General features: G+C 38.7%; 1 protein-coding gene across 11 annotated transcripts in view; it reads right to left on the bottom strand.

Moving 5' to 3' along the window:
* Positions 1 to 576: 576 nt before the first annotated feature.
* Positions 577 to 22,247, bottom strand: part of LOC131691432 (beta-arrestin-1) — a 253,193-nt gene continuing 231,522 nt past the window's right edge. For all 11 annotated transcript variants that reach the window (XM_058977814.1, XM_058977815.1, XM_058977818.1 and 8 more), the window contains 3 exons: positions 13,533 to 13,619; positions 13,042 to 13,278; positions 577 to 1,550 (listed from right to left, as the gene is read on the bottom strand). In XM_058977814.1, coding sequence (XP_058833797.1) covers positions 1,469 to 1,550; positions 13,042 to 13,278; positions 13,533 to 13,619 — 406 coding nt within the window. In that variant the 3' untranslated portion in view covers positions 577 to 1,468. The remainder of the gene's footprint in view (positions 1,551 to 13,041; positions 13,279 to 13,532; positions 13,620 to 22,247) is intronic.

Genomic DNA, 22,247 nt, shown 5'->3' with positions numbered 1-22,247 from the left:
CCTCAACTGTCTTCAATTCCAAACTTGTGCTAAATAATACCGTACAAGTATGGTATGATATTCCACCTGCTATTCACCGAATCGGGTATAGTACAGACGTTATTCCGAGTCTATGCCTAGCGAATGTGTCGTTCAAATATAGGTAATCTTTTCGAAAGGTTAAAATCATTATCTATTTAAACATGTTTATATCCTTAAACATCCAACAGTCAATCAATCTATGATGTATGTGTGGGTGCGGCTTTTGTTCTTGTCTTGGAAATATACATGTAAATAAATCAATGTGCGCATGGTGATACCCGTTGCTTAGCAACTACTGTAGGTAAGATTTTAACTGATTTCTAACGACTTTTTTGGATACTTCACAAGTGAAGTGCCTGGTTATTGGTTTTCGTCTGTCAAAGGTTAGAATTTAAAAAACAAATGCAGTTCAACAGGTCGAAACCGAACAATTGGTGTGCTTAATAAAGTGTAGCTTTTCTACATTTTATCGTTTCATTTATATAAATTAGAAATCTTCTATTGCGGTGTAATGTTGGCTTAGGGTAATAAATAAAAGCTAGAGTGAAACAGGAATATTTGAAAACAGACAAATTAACATTAATAAATTAAGAAATGTTGATATAAATGCTTATTTTATACGATACAATTCATCGAACAATGAGGCATATTAAATATATTTATATATACTGTTCCTCACTGCCGGCAACTGAAAACGATTGTGACTATAGCTGTGATAAGCGAACACTTGTACACCTCGTAAATGCTTTTATGTAGTTGAATTCCTTTAAAACGTGTTAAAAGTTAGCTCGTTTCCATTTTGCAAAAAATTGGTTTTCTTTTATCTTAAACTACACTTAGCTGTCCGCTTAACTTTATACAAACAGGTCTTCTCATCTATTGTATAGTCCATTACTTTATTGAAGAATATTCATTCTTCATTTTCTCACACCTGCCAAAGGGTGTTTCTTTCGCTCAATTTTTACTACATAAAAAATAGATAGGAGGATTTACACCAACGATTCCTGTCAAACACAACGCCACCAGCTAGTGCTCTCCCCCTCTAAGGCCCAATCTACACCTTATCACGATGCTGTCCCGAAACTACTTACACAGTGATAGTGCTACGAGAACAGATTGTACCATCTGCCATTTGGTTCTATGTAATTTTCTCTCTGGCTTCGGTGGTGTTGGTGGTGGTGAGAAAGTGCTCGCAACACTCTACGTGTCTGGTTGCTATATAATAGATGATGCTGTGTGCTGCTGCGCTACCACTGTCCGCAAATGATTATTTTGGCAAAATGTTGGAATTAGACACTGCAAACCCGTCGGCGCATACTCGCTGAAATCACGTGCGCTCATTTAGCTACCCTATAGAACAGCACAAAACTAGTACGTACACATACACACATTGGGAACACGCCCACACACGCGAGCTGGCTGGGGGTGGAGCGGGAGTGCTGCATTATTAGGCTTCCGTTTCCGCTCCTTTCAAACGTAATCGGGCGAAGTCCTCGAAAATTATGTCGTCGTCTGGACAGTTTTCGTCGCTGCAAGGGGTGATAGAAAGTGAAAGAGAAACATTAAACTACGTGACGGGTAGTACTACACTACTAACTAGGTGTGATAAATGTACCTAACATTGGTTATAGTAAAGTAAAGAGAATCTAGGAAATAACATCTCGAAGCAAAACCCTTCCCCAGTTTATGTTTGGCTGGCAATGATGTTGTTTCGAAGAGTCTTTTAGTAATTAAATTCGTGATTCGCTGGTTGATAATAGTGCATCTGTTTAAATCAAATGTGACATGAGATTTTAACCTTTTGTTGATTTAGCATAGAGTTAGAGTCCAACAAGGGAATCACGACTGTACAACATTAAGATCACATATATTCCACAATGTGACACCGGATGCAACTTACTAATAAACAGGAAACTAATTTGATGACAATAAATTCAAATTCCTCAGACAGGTGTTTATCTGTGCAACAAATATGTACTCCTAAAACTAATCTCGCCCATGAGCTGAGCTGAACTATCATAGAACAAATCCCGTCCCATGGGCACGAAAACTCGTAAAACAACTCGACTGATTCAAGACCACAGCCAACTGCTGCCGCGTACAGGATCACGATTTGTGTGCAACATGTGTGTGTGCATGAAACTAAACATTCTACAGCGAAATGATTTTAACACACACACAACGAATACCGGGAAGCGGGACTTTGTCATCAGTCAACATACAGTAGTGAAGCTACCAGCCATGTTTCGGAGGTACCGAGGAGAACTCGGACTGGAGGAGAAATATTGGCATCGAACTGGTATCATTTTGGGACGTACATCGTTCAAGATAGCATTTACGCGCGAGCGCTGGCTGCATTCTACAACCTTCGAACAAACGCGCGTGTGCTCGATGTGCTGGAACGGGGTCAGGTCAGTGTTACAATTGCGTCGTTTCCGTTTCGATTATTATAGCTCTGGAACTGCTAGCGGGGGTGGTGGTGGTTGTGGTGTGACCATAAAATGGAACATAGATGCAACTGAGTTAAAATAAAACGAACCGGGGGTTTGGGTGGTGACGGATTGTAGGAGGCGATGGGGTTGAGAGAATAAAGCACGCTTTGCAACCCAGACACGAGTGCAACCTTGCGCGGGGATCGTTTACTTAATGCAAAGCTGCTGCTGTTAAATTTCATGAGGACTTTCCGGAAGGCAATACACACCCACAGAGACAGTATGACACAATCAGGTCGGGGAGCGTTTGTTTGCCTCAACGGATGGGTCAATGTTAATACGGAAACAAAGCGATAATAAATCCCCATTACTCACGGGGATAAAGAGATTAAAGTTTTGTGTATTGCTTAAAGGATATTGAGCATTCATCATTCTCAGTTGGGTGTGTTCGACGGATGACGAAGAAGGTCGTATTGATTTGTGTTTGTTTACCAGGAAATGGGTGGTGCAATAGCTATAGTGGAGGCATACGCATATTTGTTCTATGGGATTTCCCAGATTTTAAGGAGAATCATGATTCTCTCATGATTCTGGAAGTATGCTTCCAAGACTTCTCATAGGATCTGGCCAAGGATTATGATGGAGTAGTAATCTGACGGAATCTTTTCCTACCTTATATAAGTATGATAGGTCACAAAATTCGAGGTTAAATAAACCAATTTACACCGCTAGAAAATCAGCTGCATACAAGTCAATGTATGTATGTATGTGATTTATGGACTCCCAAACGGCTTAACCGATTGCCGCTAAAATTTATACGTAGTATACATTTGTTATGGAGCGTATTTGTGTGCTATTGTTTGGGGATTATCTGCCCGCCAGATGGCGCTTCGGAACAAATTGTGTTCTACTCCTATTTCGTTGAAAGTCGCAGCAACGTGCGATGGGTATTAGCTAGTAATACATAGAATTAATTGACGTCATTCAGGTAAGAAAATGAGGAAGTGGCAAATGGTGTGGAAAATCATGACGTGTTTTTCAGCAGCTGTAAATTTGTGAATGACTTATTCGGTGTCCTTGTCGTCGCCAGAGTGTGGAATGGAAGTTGTGCATTCCGGCTCACTTAGTTACTTGACTGTGGGACAACACCGTTTGTGCTTCACAGCGTTTTTTTGGATACCTTTCCTTCCCTAGTAACAATTGAGGTTTTATAGCACTCTTGGAGCCCTTCTTAAAACTTATAATGCACTTGCAGTGTGCTGTAAAATCAAAATTGATACTTGGGTTCTCTTTTTCGATCATGTTTTTTTTCGACTATCCACTTCAACAAAACCTTAAATTATTGTATTGTTAACGAAATATCTGACGCACTTTCATTGATGACGAGTACTTTCCTTTCACACGAGCACATAATGTTTTGAACGAAACCTTGAATTCTGATCGAATACTTGCGCCATTTTGAACAGAAACAATTGCGTTCTTTGTGTCCTCTTCACTTTATTTTGGTGCATTTCGCACAAAATTACGCACCATTTTCCTGTCAAAATAATTTAAATTTACATTATAGTAGTGACCAATAGTGCCTCCAAACCAAGGATGCAAAATGCCTACCTTTTCTGCGGCTGTAATTTTTCTGCCTACATTCTATTTCTCTTTCGATGTTGCTGTGTTTCGCTATTGCAGGACGCTCAGCTCTGTGCGGCAGTCTGTGAGCAAAGCAGTAACATGACAAAAAATACTGCCCTAGTACAGCCACCAGACGCGAGCGGTACAGCTTCTCTTTCCTTATTTTACACTTATTACATATTCTTAATCTAATCAATATTTTCAATCAAAAACGACGTCAATGAATGCTGTTCGTTTACGCCACGACCGGCATCAACGCTTTCGTGTGCTGGTCTTTACCTTTGACTACGCAGATAAAAGTGTACAAAGCGAGAGAACAAACATTACTACGCTACAGCAGCAAAACAAAAATGTATTCTACTGCTCTACGGAAAAATGTACTCGGTTTGGCTACCGTTCTGGCAAGAACTGTAGTGATGTGTCGCTGTAGCAGGCTGTACGGCTTGTGCAAATGTAAATATACCGAAAAAAAGGAGTTTACTGGTACCTTTGGCATCCCTGCTCCAAACGACTGACCTATCGTACCCCCAAGTGTATGTTTTATGTTGGTGTCCGTATTGTTTTTAAAGCAAAAAATAGCGAAAACCAACGTAAAACTCGTGTTCGGCATTAATTTTTACGTAAGAAAAAACTCACTTGACATTTTTTTACATTGAACTGTACTGTACTGTACTGTACTGAGGACGAAAGACAATGCGTTTTCGTAGAACAACACGCGAAAAAATAAACGACGCCGTAACTAATACAGCTGATTCACGGTAACAGCCAAAATGACAGACAATGCTCTCTACCATGTATACGACAAGTCCACGAGAATGGCTTCGCACATGTATACTTGCGAATAGCGCTATTGACGCATGGCTTATATCCAACCTCATATGCGGCATATTTGCCACAAAATGAACCATCACCTTCTGATGATTTCAAAAGGGTTGTATCATAATGTGGCAGTAATGGGTTTCCTCTCATAAACGGCAGTGATGCAAATACCAACCACACATTTTGGGACCGCTAAGATGTCCACTTGAGAGGCACCAAATTGAGAGAATACTTAAGTAGTGCAAATCTGCATAAACTTAATATAGGAAATCGCCCAGCTGGTAGAGAAAAAGTGTTAGATGTAACTCTCTGCTCTGACGGTATTACGCATGAGTTGGCAAATGAGCTCGAACCGTTGTTATCTGATCATAAGTACGTCGTCGTTGATCACTTACACGCTAGATGTCGTCACCAGTGCGGTAAAATATCAATTTCAAACGAAAATAATCGTTTCAAGTGAAACTTCGAGCCTTTCACTGTAAACATACCACCACTATATCAGTTGAGTTCGGCTGCCGTCTTCGTTTGAGTCACTCAAAGTTCACTGTCAATTGAATAACAGGTTCTAGTCATTTGACGTTTTTGCCTGTTTAGTTTCTATTGAACACCAACCTCACATTAGCACTGTCTCAGCTAATGGAAGTGAACCATTCCAATGAACCACTCACAAATGAATATGAAGGAACAGTCACTGACATAAAAATAACTCCGACCAAGATAATAAATAATATAGGGTAAAGGCTATGATAAGACGAGGCAACTCAAGACGGATACAGGTACGAGCATTTTTTCTCTGCATGAGTAAGGTTGTATTTTTTTTCGATGAAGCTGATAAATCAGGAGGATATGAAAAAGAAAAGAATAAAACAAATGACGTAGTGGGCTTTTCTGCTTAACAAACATAAAACAAATGCACTCAAAAACGACAAATGTTCCGAACCTTTCTTTCTCTTCTTCTTGGAGAGTTTTCTTTCCTTTCTTGTGCCCTGGTGAATAATTGTTGACAGATGACTGTATGCAACTAGCGAGGTTGGCAGTGCAGCCAATTTCTTTGTCATATTTAGATATGTTGCTATAATACACATAATAATGACTGTTTTATTAACTCACATTTCGCTAAAATATATCTGGAACTAATCAATCCAAGATTTTTATCATATACTACATGTTTCTAGCAAATTTGGTCAGCATAACAGCCTATTCATCAGAATCAAATTTGCCACAAACTTTGAAATAGAGATGGACGTACTACCAAAATACAGAAATATACAGAAATCGTATTACTAGTTGCTTTATCTTGTCTTAGGTGTAAACGGGCGAACTCGTTAAAGGTCCAAGATGATAGATAACGGAAATCGATGGTTAGTCATTTTAAGTGAAGGCGTAGTTGGTTGAGTGGTAAGCGTGACAGCCACCCATCCCAGTTAGTCTGGGTGCACTCCCAGCCGAGGTCGCTGAGATTTTTCTGAGGTGTAAAATCTTCCTTCGGAAGGGAAGTAAAGCCGTTGCCTAGCAAAAGCAAGTATCGGACTAACGTTCCTTCTGCGATCTACGTTCGGGCCAGGCCTGCGCCGGTTTTGTTCAATAAACACTTTAGGATTACCAGGAGTTGCACATTGAAAGATGTTTCCCTAATCCCAAGCACTACTACTGATTCCCTGTGCAACTTCAGCTAGTCTAGATCGATAACGGAGTAGCAGCTACGGGTGGTCGTACAAGGTCAAGCTCAAGCTCAAGCTCGATGGTTAAAGTCATTTTTAAATCAGAGATGAGGGAAACATGGATACCATTTGAAAGGAGGTTAGGCCATTTTGAAATCCAAGATTGCGGCCTATAGTGACCAAGAAACTGTGAAAACAACTATCAATATGGGTATCATTTAAAATAATCATAAAATACCGTAATTTATGAATTTAGGCCATTTTGAAAACAAAGATGGCGGTTTCGGGTAACCACCACAGTAAAAACCATGATCAATTATATCTATATCACTTTTGCAATGATGGTCACGAGATGACGGAAACTGATGATTGAGGACATTTTGCAATCAATCAATCCAATATGGCGCCTTTTGGTTACCTCAAATCAATAAACCAACCTTCGATATGACCTATTTATAGCATTCATATCGAGCAGAACCTTTTCGAATTCTTTCTGAAAAAGAAAAGATTCTCGTAGACTATAGACTGTGCTCGTAATGTGTTCCTATATAACCAGTGTGGAAATGTTTTACCTCTTCACCATGTCATCGGAATTGTACACAGGGAACTATTGGTAGAGGTGCAAATAAATAGCTGAATTACATATTTGATTTTAGCAATGAATTTGACAGCTTCGTACAATTATGATAGCATACTGCGGCTATCATATTTCTTTTTCAAATTTTCTTAAATTCGCAGCGTTCAGACGAAAATAATGAATCTACTAATAACAGCTTATTGAAACTGGTTGCAATGAAAAATGTTATTTGGTAGTACGTTCATCTCTATAATATTTTTGTTGCAAATTTGATTCTGATGAATAGGCTGTTATGTTGGCCAAATTTGCTAGAAACATGTAGTATGTGATAAAAATGTTGGATTGATTAGTACCAGATAAATGCGAAATGTGTGTCAATAAAACGGTCATTATTATGTGTATTATAGCAACATATCTAAATATGACAAAGAAATTGGCTGCACTGCCAACCTCGCTAGCTGCATACACTCATCTGTCATCTGACACAAGAAAGGCATGATAACCAAAAATACGAAGCCAGTTGTCTCTTTTTGTCTTAGGTTTACCCGGATCTCATTTGACTGGTGCTCACTGGGGAAATTGAAAGCTGATCTATTCATTTGAGAGGATCAAACGAAGGAGGTTGAATATGAATTGCGACTCATTTGAAAGCAGCGGTGAGTGAAGTGCCATGAACCCAGCTTCAGATTAACAACAACTGATGCGTTAAATGAATGTGAATGCTACTGCAGACGACTGATTGACTGCGTTCATTCAGTTTCGATTGAATGAAATGAAATTTTACTGCACTGGTCGTCACATATCGTAATCCCAAATCTACGAACGGCAACCTCCACGAAGAGAGCTTGGCGACTAGGTTTCATGGGTACCCTCCGACGGTTGAATCTCCAAGTGTCAATGGTCGTGTATAAAACAAAACTCACTCATAGTAGTAGCATACCAAGAGGCTTGTCAGCTTCGAGTTATGCGTGTTTCTAGAGGACCACCTCAGTGGAATACCGAACTTGTTAGACTCAAAAAGTTATGTAGAAGAGCTTGGCATCACAGACGCAGGGACGAGTCGGAGGCATTCAGGTTGGCTCGCAAAGCATACAGAAAGTGCCTTCGATCCTCTGAATACTCGTCTTACGACGTGCAGTACTCAACTGTTTTTTTACACACACACACACTTTCCTGGCTGTACGGAGCCTTTACTGACGACTGCCCCTGAGCTCTTTTGAGGTAGTTCTGACTTTTGGGTATTTGCTCGTAGAATCGTGACATCGTGACAAATCGATAAAATGGGCGGGTGTCTACGGGAAAAGATGGAAACATTCCAGTTCTACTTGAAAGATGATACGCACGCTCAAGCATGTGTTGAAAAAAGTTCTTATTTGGGGTCTTGCAATAGGTTACATCCATTAGAAATTGTAAAATTCATTCACAAAGGCTACCGCGGTACTTATGACGATACAAACAGCTTTAGACTTCCTTCCTTTTCAAACCAGTGAAATGTTTAATCGACCGCTACATTTGGGATATATATATATATATATATATATATATATATATATATATATATATATATATATATATATATATATATATATATATGTATATATATATATATATATATATATATATATATATATATATATATATATATATATATATATATATATATATATATATATATATATATATATATATATATATATATATGTATATATATATATATATATATATATATATATATATATATATATATATATATATATATATATATATATATATATATATATATATATATATATATATATATATAATACAAGAATACAAGTAGAGATAAGAAAATAATAATATAAGGAGTTGCAAGTGTCCTCAAGGTAGTGGTGTTATGGAACCTTGTCACCGATGGCTCGTTGAGGAAATTTGATGAGGTTGGGTTTCCGAAATATGGTTTCGTCGTACTGTGCCATATTCCAAGCAGAAATATTCGCGATTGTATGTGGCATAAAATCGACACTTCAGTAGCAAATTTGCCATTGACACATTTTATTTTTTCTCCGACAGGCTGCCCTGAAAGCAAACCAGTATTCGCATTTTAAACTTAAATCGAAGAACTAAGCATTTTAAATGCTATCTATCTTTTATGGGTACCCGGTCATTACTAGAAATGAATGGGCGGACGAAATGGTGTTGGTCCTGAACCAGTTCTACCACTGTCGATAAGTTGGATAAATATAAATATTCGCACTTGGGCTGTATCCGTTCAACCATTGGCGTAACTTGGAAGCTTTCGTTCAAACAAATCTTTCTGCCGGATGCGAGTCCGAATATGTTAAAGAATTTGTTACATTTTTCCAAGCACAGTTGCAGTCAGGGCACTGACTGGACATTACAAACTTAATTATCACATGGCAGCTATTCAACGAGCTGAGTATTATTCGTGTGATCTTTGCGAATCCGATCACGGGACTTCATATTATTTGATATTTATTTTTTTATTTGGATCAGTTACAGAGAAAATACAGCAAAATCTTTGTAGTATCGTTGATCGATCTTTGGAATTTCTAGGGGAAAAAACGGTTATAAACTAAACGATGGCTTTCAAAAAGTCACGGCGAATATTTATAAACTTAAATCGGGTTAATCCGAATTTGAATGACAATATCTCTTCGGGCGTGTTGTCGTTCTGGTATCTCAAAATCCCTTTGGGGGTATTGATATATCTGCTCTCGAGAAGTGTCCTTTGTTCCCTTGGGAGTGAAGAACACTTCCGTATTGTCTATATTCTCTGTGTCGTTATTTTGCTTATCCCTAATCTTAACACTTCCCCAATCCTTCCTACCGGGAAAATGTTGAAAAGACAAATCACAGCAACGCACAAATCTCCGATCAATAAGGGGACTTGTCACAAGAGTACATCGAAACATTGCCATCGTATAATATCAGTCCTCTCCTTTGTAACGTTATGCTGATGTATTGAGGTCTGTCCAGCGTTCATCCGTTAAACGGACCAGGTCCGGATTTCTTACATCCTATGTTCATAAAATACTGTTGTTGTTTATTAACGACATCTTACACCGAAGAGGTGTATTCATGTTGAAAGGATTTTTGTTTTTCAAATTTAAAAATTCAGTGAAGATTACAATTCAAAACAATACACGCATAAAAAAATTCTACAGCATTTCATATAAGTTCGCTTCCTTGAGAAAGCTTAGAATATTCTTTTCGTTCTCTCTGTTGTTGCCTAGAGCCAATCACAGACTCGTCGAATCGATGTTGTGGATCCTTCTAGCTTCATCGTACATCCTGCAGTGGAGGATCACATGACGGACGTCAGTGTTTACCCCGGAGCAGTACCAAACTAGTGGAGCTCCTTTTTGCAGCAGGAACTCGTGCGTTAGTCGGATATGTCCAATTCAGAGTCGGGTGGACACTGACCACCGATTGAACCACTGGTTTCGGATGACTATTTTGATTTGGTTGACGGCATCTGCACCTAGAACAGATATATTCAATGGAGCTACGCCCCTGGCTTCTCCAGCGAATCGATCTGCCTCTTCATTGCCGCGGATGTCAGCGTGACACGGAGTCCAGCACAGCTTGATTGGACGGTTTCGAAGCATGTTATCAATCTGTGCCAGCTTCGATTGCTAATAGACAGCTAGCCGAATCTGACATTATTAGCAGGTCTCTGGACGCGTGGTACACAGTTAGCGCTGTTCTTATTGCAAAAACCTCGGCGGCAGAAGGCCAACCGATTGTTGATAGTGTTCTCCAAATACATTCGCGCTTACTGTGTTATCGTCTTTGGAACCGAAAATTGAGCGACTGAAACGATCTGTCAGGATCCCCTGAACAACTGGACGAACAATTTCCGCAGGGTCTCCAGCTTTCACGTGCTTCTTTACGTCTTACATAATCTAGAGTTTGAATTCGTACCACTTCCGAGCGGTTAGTCACGTACGAGGATAAATGTTGGGAAGGGGTCCAACTACTTCTGTCAAACGACCGGAGGGTCGATGCACCAAGGGAAAATCAGCATTATCCTTGTTTTTTTCCATCATGCGGATAGCTAATCGTGCAATGGTTTGAAGAACGAGTAGATCGAACGGCAGAGTACCTGCTTCAGCCATAATGGCTAGCATTGGACTCGTGACATATATGACATCCTGTTGTATGCAGATGCGAGAGTTTGGATGATGGCATCTCCTCCTCTGCTTACGATCCCCATGCCGTAGAGCAGTCGAAAGGTAACAATTGCAGTAGAGACTCACAATGACCACGAGGTAACTTGGCACCGACCATCTTCAGGATGCGCAGCCCGGATTAGCACGCCTTCTTCGTCATTTTACAATGCGCTTTAAAGTTGAGCGATCGGTCGAAAGTAACACCGAGGGTTTTCAACAGCGTTTGTGCCGGAACGGTTACACCATCTGCCTTTATCGATTGCGTGGGTTCACGGCGTGCATTCGGGCTGCAATAGAAGATGCTGGATTTCGTTGCAGATATCGTAAAACCAACACTTCTCGACCATATATCGACGGCTTTCACTGCGGATTGAAGTTTTCGAAGGAGCGACTGGTCTTTCTTCCTCCATGCTAGAAGCATAATGTCGTCAGCGTACAGCAAGATCTGTAGAGAATTCGGAACCACGCGAAAGTTGGGTTGAATAGCCACGAGAAACAGCGTAACCGAGAGCACTAAGTCCTATGGCACACCATTTTTCAACACATGTGCTGGCAACAAATGCCCTTCCACGTTGACCTGAAACGTTCTTTCGGCCAAAAAACGGCTCAGGACGTTTATCATTCTTCCGCGTATCTGCCATTTCCGTAGTGTTATTAGGATGTAGTATGGGCCAGGTATAGTCGTTTAGCAGTTTTTATGGTAAATATATTTGTACTTGCTAGTTTTTTCTTTAAACGCGTTTTTTCTCGAACTGACAATTGCTACAACCGTAAATCAAGACCGATTAGGAACCAGTAATAAATTACGTTACGCAAAAAATGCGAGAAATTGAGTCTCCCTTCTGACCAAACTGTTACAAATTTCTTTATTCCCCCACCACTAGTACGTAATAAATAGTTTAAAAAAAATCAGCGAAAACATGTTAAAAAAATCTGCGAAAACATGTTATGTAATGTTCCAGATTACTGCCCCTCCCAATATGTCCCAATATTTCACATTTTTGTCCCCTTTCTCCCAAAAGTGTTGTTTAATTTATGAATGATCTCTTATCCGATTGATTTCAAAATTGAATATAATTTTTTTAACTGGATGAGAACTGGCGGTATAGGAAATACCTTTTAGTTTAACGAATTTTTTCTGCTACTTTTTCTACCGGAATTGTGACAGCTGCAGCAGAGCAACTTGTTTTTGGCGCCTCCGAAAACAATTGATAAGTTGCTCATTTTTCAAAAAAATTTTAATAAAGAGAACTATGCAATATAGTTTGTATATAGCTTAATATTCTCTTACTCTTTTAAAATACATTATTAGATATTTTTCTTTTAAAACATCCCGAAAATCTCCCCGAATCTAGCGCTCCGATCTGGATGAAATTTCGCACAGATATTTTCAAAAGTATATACTTTCAGAATATTCAAAAAAAATTTCTCGATTTTTTGAGTTTCAACTTTGTATACTGCCGTGATACGCATAACAGTCCCACCTACATAGGAAAAGCAAATGGGACTGTTATGCGGATCACAGCAGTATATATGTACCCCTTAATCTCAGACTAACAAAATGAGTGAACACATGGTACATTGAGTAAAACAAAACACCATGGTTCTCCATTATACACAGAAGATGGACTCGGACGCAAGATAGTATTCAGTTAGGACTAAAATAAACGCTCGCTCAAATTTCTCTGTTCCGCTATCTTTGAGCCATGCATAGCTTATACCAAACTCACCCATCTAGCTGAATCAAATTGGGACCATCCTCCTTGGCCGAACCTGGACCACTGTGATTGGTGCCGTTCTTGCTGTTTTGATCACCGCCCGAACCAGTACCAGTCGCCGTCAGGTGTTTACTGCTTCCGTCAGCGGCACTGTTGATCGTTCGGTTCGGCGATCGTTCCCCTATCACCGGTTCGTCGTCTTCCGGTTTCGGATGCATCAGGATGAACGGCAGCTCGGCCACTAAATCACTGCAATGGGAGGTGGATGCGCGGACAGGGAAAAATCAAGAGATGATAAATGATTATTGTTTCCGTCAGCAGACATGAATCGGTTACACTGCTGCCCCCGAGGTCACACATTCCGAATGCTGCCGGTGACAGAAATTGGCAGTAAATTTTTGCCCCACACCGTTGGCGGCAATCGTAATTGCTGTTACTATAATTATGGAAGCAGACTCGGGGCTGTGACAAATGGTGCTTGCACTAACAAATGCGATAATTACCCTCCTAGTGGCGTAATACACAGCTTAACCTTGACTTTGTACTGCACGATGATGCCCAGATTTTCTCGCTGCGATGGGTCGGCAATTCTGCACGATTATATCCGTTGCCGTCCAATGTCGGTTCGTTGTTGAGATTCCAAATATACCGAGCAGGAGCAAAAACAAAAATCGAATTAGTGTTACTTCAGATCATTTGCTGTTGTGTTGTATGGCAGATTGTTATACGGATGACTGATTTGAGTGCGATGAGAGGAATTTTGGATTGAGGAAAATGACGTGGAATAATTGATGGGCTGCTAAAAATGATTAGTCGTTAGAATTGGATGTTCTCCATTAACACGAAAAAAATCCAAACCGTGCAAGCATAGCTCTTATTATATTAACTGTGCGGTTTTATTGTTAGTATATACGGTAGCAAAACAGCCAAACCAGTGTTTTAGTCTTAAAAAATATTTTGCCCTAGTATCGAGTACCAGTGCAAATGATAAGTGACGTAATAATATGATATATAAACTTAACATATAAAGCGTTTTTTATGAAGCGAAAATCAGCACAAAATCGAATATCGAATTCGAGAAGAGCCAATCATCGTTTGAATGATACGATTTTGTCGATTATTTGCGTTCATTGGCGCCCTCATTTCTGCAGCTTTTTTTACTAGTTCCGATGTCAAACCGGTCGTCGATTTATCTGAACAGAAGAGGGAGAAAAAATACAAATCTGGAGCATTGATAAAATACTACATCGCGAATACACACTTCAAAAGCTTCATTTACACATTGCATGGTTCATATCGCAGTTGTACACAAGCTTGGATAATTAATAAAATGTTGTTATGCGAATTCTTACTAACAGCCTGTAATCGCGATTTCCTCGAAAATACAGATGTGCTACTGTTTTAACAAACAAAACTGAACGGTCTGATTATGAAAGGTTATTCATTGGCTGTTCTTCGAGATCAGGATGCAAAAGTTTCCAGGAAACGGAATTGTGCAAAGTCCTGTATTGTTTTTTGTTGACAAATACACAAACAGCCTTGCTGAATATTGCAGATTATTATCGAACTAATCCAAATAAACAGTATGCAACCGATCTGTTACGTGACTTCGTGGATATTAGATTGTTTACTCGGTCTCACTCTACAGTACAGTTGCAAACAACTGTTCACCATTTTTCTATCCAGATTAACGCACTGAGTTTTTCCCACTCTGTCCGCCTTCATGTCACTTGCGAGGGGAACAAAATCGAAGGAGATATTTTAATACAAAATCAATATATTGCCAGTGGTATAATACAAAGTTCTAGTCACAGTAAAAGGAATAAGGTTTAAAATAATACGCATTGAATCCAAAATTGAGAATCAGAGTCAAATCCAAATTTTCATATATCTGGCTTCTTTTTAGAGCGATAAATATCTAGTTTTGAGAGAGAAATCAACTGATTTTTAGAACTACTAGAAATATAAAACTAGCTTGAAAAAAAATAATATTCGTTGTCTTCTGATGTTTTATATTAACCGGAAGCCGCCACCTTGAACAAAATTCATTCAATAATCAATTTCCGTTATCTACTGACCACCCTCTTTCAAATGACATCCTTATTATTTTTGAAATAGCGTCAATCTTCAAATTCCGCCATCCACTACCCACCACATGCCAATCGAAGTCCAAAATAATGCAGTTTCGAAATGTTACATGGTTATCGTACGCAGCCATCTTAGATATACAGATGGTTTCACTAATCGATTTACGTTTTCTACGGATCATCACTTTAATGGCCGCTTCCTTCCAAATAGCGTCAAATAAAAGTGAACGATTCTAATGTTTTGTGGTTACCAGAAGTCACTATAATTAATTTACAAATCGATCAAGGTTACTAATGTTTTGTGATAACCGGAATCCGTCCAATCTACAGCAGCAAACATATCCGATATTCATTAAGGGTTTTTTGCGTAAAAAATCCCCTTAATTGAAAAATTTTCTCGAAAACTCAGCGTTGGGTATGTTTATATAGAATGTGTACGCAAAGTTTGAAAGAAAGTAGTTTTTGAATAGCAGTTCGTCGCTGTTGTGCTATCTTATGACAATCGCCATTTCGGAGTAAACTGAGTTAGATATGCTACGTTACTTGTCTAAAAAATCTATACAAAGTGGCGTTTACAGAATTTTGACATTCTGCTTGGTTACTGAGATATAGCGAGAAACGTGCTGAGAAATTTTTAATTTTTTGCTTCAAATGACTATGTCTGGGGATTAGCTTAAATTATGTTGATGTATTAGATGTTTTTATATGTAAAACTATCTGAGAAACACAATGGTATAATCATTTTCACAACAAAAATGCATTTTCACAAGCAAAATGCAATTTAAGTTTTAAACTGGAAATATAGCATAGTTGGCAACACTGTAACCAAAAATAACTATTTTTTCTAGATTCACTGACTCATTTACTTCAAAATGCATCTCACCGATTGTTTATAGACCAAATGAAACCAAATATAATAATTGATGATTTTTTTGTATGGAAAATTTTCCATGCACAATTATGTCACGCCATACAAATGACCCGTGTGAGACCGACTTTTGTTCACATTTTTAGTGAAAACTCGCAATGTAGTAAACCGATTTTCGTAATATTTAAGAGATTAATGCAGAATAGATAGAAGCATCAATTGTCTTCTTTGTATTATTTATACCATTTATAAGTTTCAAGATATCCAATCTAAAACTTTAAAAATCGTTTTTCTCGAAATGTGCAAAATGGCACTTGTCATAAGATAGCACAACAGCGACGATGTATGAAGGGCGCAAAACCTAACTATAACTAGTCCAGGTGTTTACGTTTCGACTTCGTCTCTTCAGCACCACGGCACTTGACCAATGTACCGGGCTGACGCTAAGTCCACAATTGAAAACACTACTTGTGAACACACTACTTCTAACTATCCCTTCACTTACGGGACATCGTAAGTTAGTAGTCTTTTAGTGTGTTCACAAGTAGTGTTTCCAATTTTGAACTCAGCCTCGGTGCATTGGTTAAGTGCCGCGGTGCATTGGTCATGTGCCGTGGTTCTGAAAAGACGAAGTCGAAACGCAAACACCTGGACTAATTTTACGCTATTTTCAGAAATAGGTCTTGATTAATGATTGATCCGCCATTTTTGACTCACAGACCCAAAGAAAGTGGTTACAAGGATTTGTATAGGAGCTGCCAAGTTCTTTCCCCTTTGACTAAAAATAAAACTCCTGCAGGTTATGCGAAGAAGAACTGGTCGGTGTTAAGTCTAACCGGACTAAGTCGCAAAGCATCAAAAAATGAGATAATTATAGCAATGGATACAGAATTTTGTCAGCTACATTCGACTCTTGCCAGAGTTGAAATATGTAACAAAAAACAAGAATTACGGCAAAAATTAATTTCCAATCATAATGTAAGAGATGCTATTCAAAGTTTAAACTCGTTTTTCTAGAAATCAATATTTTGTCACTTAGTCCGGTCTGACTTAACACCGACCAACTGTGCAAAATTTCATAACAATTGGTTCAGTAGATTTAGAGATATGATGTGCACAGTTTTCGCCGAGAAAAAATGGCTTTTACCGTCCCCTTAACCTAGAAAACAAACTTTTACTCAACTTAGCAATAATAATAATTAACAATAATTCACTATTAGACCAACATTTTCCCACTGAACGGTTCGTCATTTAATATCGAATAAATCATTCGTTACTAATTTTAAAAACACAGTTTAAAATGAGAAAAGAATGATATCTGTTAACTCAAGGATCATCATCGTTTTTTAAAATAAAATACATTATAATTTCAATAGCAAAAAAAATCAATTCACAAAAAAACGAAAATTATTACTGCCATCAATGCTGGGTGCACTTCCGCTGCGTGTGTGGATCTGCTTTCTCGGTGGGGAATCATGTTCTGCTTTACCCTCTGCTGTTTGTTGATCGTTCCGTCTGCTACTTCCCTCGCTCGAGTGCATGCCCACGTTGGCATCGCTAGAGAAGTTCTGGTTTTCATTGTTGGATGTTTGATGATTTTTGTGTTTTTGGGTGACTCTGATATAGCCGTCTTCTGTTTTGTTTATTGCTTCGCTACATATACTAGGTGTTGTGTTTGTTCGGCAGCTATTATTTGACCGGCTGTCTGTGGTGTTTCGCCAGATGTCGACAGCTGTTTGTTAGTGTTGGTTGTATTAAATAAATTTTCTTTAGTTGTTTTGGCGCATAGATTACCGTAGTGTGTCGTTTGGTTACAGCTCTAGCCAGTGGGTGTATGTACGTGCTTAGTTTTCGAAAGTCAAGTAAGAAGAATTAGGTTGGTTCATCCGCATTATCACCAGCCAAACAGCATTGAGAATGCCTAGAAAGAAGTTTTTTGAAGTATCTTTGCCATATTTTGACATGAATCTTTTAATGTAATCTGTGGTAGTGCGCGGTGCTAAATTATGTAGGCGAAGTTCAGTCGTGTCTTTATACGCAGGTATCACGATGTATCACGATGAGACTTTCAGGCTTGGCTAAATTATTGAACATTATCACTACAACATTGCGAGTATGGTGGAGTTGAATATGAGACACTACCGTAAGCTTAAGATCAATTTTTAACTTTATCAAATTTTTACCTCGTGCACTTGTTTATTGGGGCTGTTCGACGGTCGGACATCGTAGATGGGCAACATCGAGCACGACACCGGTCGACAAAAATATAATTTTGAATTTATTTTATAGTTAGTAAGGACAATACTACCCATGATTGCATATTTGTCCCATTTTCTGTGGGATTTCCTATCTTTATGGGACAGACTTGCGATCATAGGCAGAATAAGTGTTGTGTTCTGTCTCGCGTCACGTTTTTGTGGGTATTTCAGCTCGTGCACTGTAGGTCTAAGACGGATTTGCACAAAGTCAAGCGCGATTGTGTTCTTTCGTAATGGGTGCACTTTATTTTGTGCTTCTCTCACTTCACTCGCAGTTGGGCCGTGGGGGCAACGGAACTTTGCTGTTTCTATAGTGTATACGCAACAGAGCTGCGCGCGATATGTTTGTTCGATTGTTTACTGTTGACGGCGGTACGCTTTTTAACTTCTCTCTTGTGCGAGATGAGAAGGCAGGTAATGGAAGCATGCATCCTATTATGAATTAAACGTTAGAACAAAATTCATAGATAAATTTGATGGCAAATTCATCATTTAACAAGTGTTGTGCGAAACAAAAATCTAGATTTATGTTGAACTTCATGCGAATACGTTTGGTCGACTTGATTTCGCTTTATTAATGTTATGTGTATTGGTAGTTCGATAGTCTAACGAAGTCCATCAATTTGCTTGTCTGGTTTCCGCACGTGGCTAACATTGTACAACCGATGCTGACTGACAATCGGGTTTTGCATGAGCTGCAATTTCGGCTGAAACCAACCGAAAATCTTAATCAAATTCCGGCTTGGCCCTGCTGAATTTTTTTTTTCATTATTCTTTTTTTAAGAACTAAGATGAAATGAACTAAGGCGCTTCGAGATGAAATCAGGATCATGATGCTTACAATTTTAAAACATTTTTGAGTGAGTTTAGTACAAAAATTGCATAGGTGAAATACCATATTTCCTACTTAGTGGAGAAATAATTAGCTTAGCTTAGCTTAGTTGACCGCCCGTGAGTTTACCGTGATTGATCAAAGTCTGTTGAAATTGCATATTGAACCAATTGTATGATACTTGGGAGTAGTTCACCATACTCAATGTGCAACCTAAAAAGACTAAGATTATAGTATGATCAATAACGTAGATGGCCACGCCCATGAAGGTCAATTTTGGGATGGGAAGGAATGTTAGTTCAACACTTGTGACTATTATGACCGAGGAATTCTCTGCATCATCCACAAGTGTCACAGGATAGGATTGGTGTTGGTAGGTAGGGAGTGAATCAAGATATATCTTGATAGATATTGTGATTTAGCTAAGTACTCACGCGCTTTGTCTTTTCATTTTAGATCAAAGTTTTCAGGTATGCGACCTCCAGTAGAAATATGAATCCATTCAAATAGGCATTTTAAAAATTATTCCTCCGTGGTGCGTAATGCAAGGATAAAGCCGCGTGGAATATAATAGTCTATTCATCTTTTTTTTCCTTTTTTATTTCGACTATGTTAGTCACATTTTCTTTTTTACGTTTCAACGACATTCAATTAGCTAGAGATTACTGGGTAGGGAAAGTCACGGTAAAGATAGATACGTCTACCTTTATCAAGGACACATGTTAGTGAACTTGGGTGATTCGTAGTTATTCTGCCTAAGCTCGACCCTCATTAACAGAAGGCAAAAATGAAGCCCGTACGATATTAAGCCTGTTCTAGTGACCCTGCCACTTCTAGTTTTCCGATCTGTTTACTTCACATCCTTGCTCTCACTTGAGTACTATGGCTCTAAGTTTCATAACTTTCCCTACCCAGTAATCTCTAGCTAATTGAATGTCGTTAAAACGTAAAAAAAGGTCTATTCATCTATAGACAATATGATCTTAGCAATATGTACGAAGTTGCTCGCGATCAATTTCCGAGAATTCGAAACGAACAATTTGAACTCCGAACAGCCGGCCATCGGGAGTAATGCTTCTTATTAACACTTCAATAATCATTTTTAAAGTTTGCAGTACAAAGATAGCGCACAAATGTATAAAAGATATCTCAAATGAATGTGAAAAAATTCACTGCGAAATGTTAATGACAAGTTGGCATCTCCACTCTCCCTATCAGACACGTTCCCATAATTGGGTTAAATACCAATTGATATGTTTATTATGCGTAACAAATATAATAAACACTACGACAGGGGATCCCTCGGTGATCCAGAAGAAGAATGGATGGGAGAACAGCAATACTAGCAAATACCGACTACCATATGAGCGGTGCAAATTCGAACGAGTGACGTAGAGTATTGCACTGGATGATTTTGAAGAAAGGACCAGGAGTGCGATTTTTCGAAGTTTTAGCTTCCGATGGTCCTACATTTTATGACAAAGTGAAGTTCTGGAATGTTGAGATTTTTATCACTGTTTAGGAAAGCAAAAGTATCGTAAAGCTAGTGTCAGGCCTTCATGAGACCTCAAGAAGTCACTTTTGAAGGTATTCGTTAATGTAGATTTGTCGGTAGACGGTTCCAGATTTAATAAAAAAAACCTAATTTAACACATCTACAGATCGCTTGCAACATAAAAAACTTTTTGTGTAAGTCTACAGCTCCATCTTAGGCCAATTCAGTAAATTTCCTACATGAAAGTTTCCTTTTTTTAAAAAACGGTTTTTAAACCAAAGCTTTGGAAGTTAAACCTTGGCGTGGAAGTGCCGGTATATTAATATATTCTGTTACTTAGTGTAGTATTAGACATCGTCGTTTACGGCTAATATACAACCGCCAGAAGAAACTTAAAACGTTGGTACACAATCGAGAATAGCGAATCAGAAAAGGTGACTATATGTCAGTGATTCACTAAATACAGAATGGATAAAGGTTATGATGTAAAACCTTAAGGTCCATCCAGGTTAAGTCTTCGGTACGGAGCAATACCTCGACCTAGGAACTCCTTAAGTCTTCGGTACGAAGCAATACCTCGACCTAGGAACTCCTAGCATATTGTTAGTCACCTCTTACGACATGGGAGCAGTTCCCAGAGGTTCTATTCTTGGCTGAAATAGCGCAAAAAAATTTCAGCCCGCCGGACACCATACGGCTTATAGTGGAGAAATAATTGGGTAAAAACTAATTATTCTCCACTAACGAGAAAATTGTTTAAAACCACATTGCGCGTAAAGGGTTCAAACCCTATAACAAAATTAGTTATGGAATATGTGCTTCGACTCCATCTCATTGGAATCCTACACTTGGTGACAGAATTCAGCTAGCGTCGAATTGACGCTAGCTCCAAAAACGGAGGTTCCCCTAGTCAAGCGTGATATCCCGAAAAAAGAGCTCATTTTTGAGCTGATGTGAGCTAGTGAAAGCGAAACATTTAGTTTGGCGTAGCAAGCCAATGCAAGAAGAACTATGCTATATATGCTAAGCTAATGTTGGATTCTGATGAGACGAAGTGGAACAGAAACTGCCATAACTAATTTAGTTACAGGTTTTGTGCCCTTAACGCGCAAATGGGGGTTTAAACAATTTACAATTAGTTTTTACCCAATTTTTTCTCCCTTAAGGAGAAATATAGCATAGTGCATCTCGCATTGACTTACTAAGTCAAAACAAACGTTTCGATTCCAACAGTTCACATCAGCCTAAAAATAAACTCCTTTTCTTGGGGGACATCTCGTTTGACTAGGGGTTTGCTCAGGAACACAATTAATGTCTCCGTTTTTGGAGTTAGCGTCAATCTGGCGCTAGCTTAGTCCCGTTACTAAGTTAACGTCGGATTCTGATGAGACGAAGTCGAAACGCAAATTCAATAACTATTTTGAATATTGATACTTTTCCGCAAACGCGCTACTAATGAGATGAAAAAGGGAGCGTTTCTTTGTTGAAATCACATACCATTAGCGTATTCTACATCACTCCGGTTATCGCTAACATTGAACTGTGTCAAATTAACGAAAATTAAAAAAAAATGCGCATCAAGTCTTTCAGTGAAATGAATAATTACAAGATCGCTGAAATGTCAACCTGGCGTCCACTTAATATACATATATGTTATTATATGCAATAGACATTCTAA

This window comes from Topomyia yanbarensis, chromosome 3, assembly GCF_030247195.1.
Source record: "Topomyia yanbarensis strain Yona2022 chromosome 3, ASM3024719v1, whole genome shotgun sequence".
Lineage (NCBI taxonomy): Eukaryota > Metazoa > Arthropoda > Insecta > Diptera > Culicidae > Topomyia > Topomyia yanbarensis.
The sequence above is the reverse complement of the archived record's forward strand: the minus strand, read 5'-3'. Positions and strand labels throughout refer to the sequence as shown.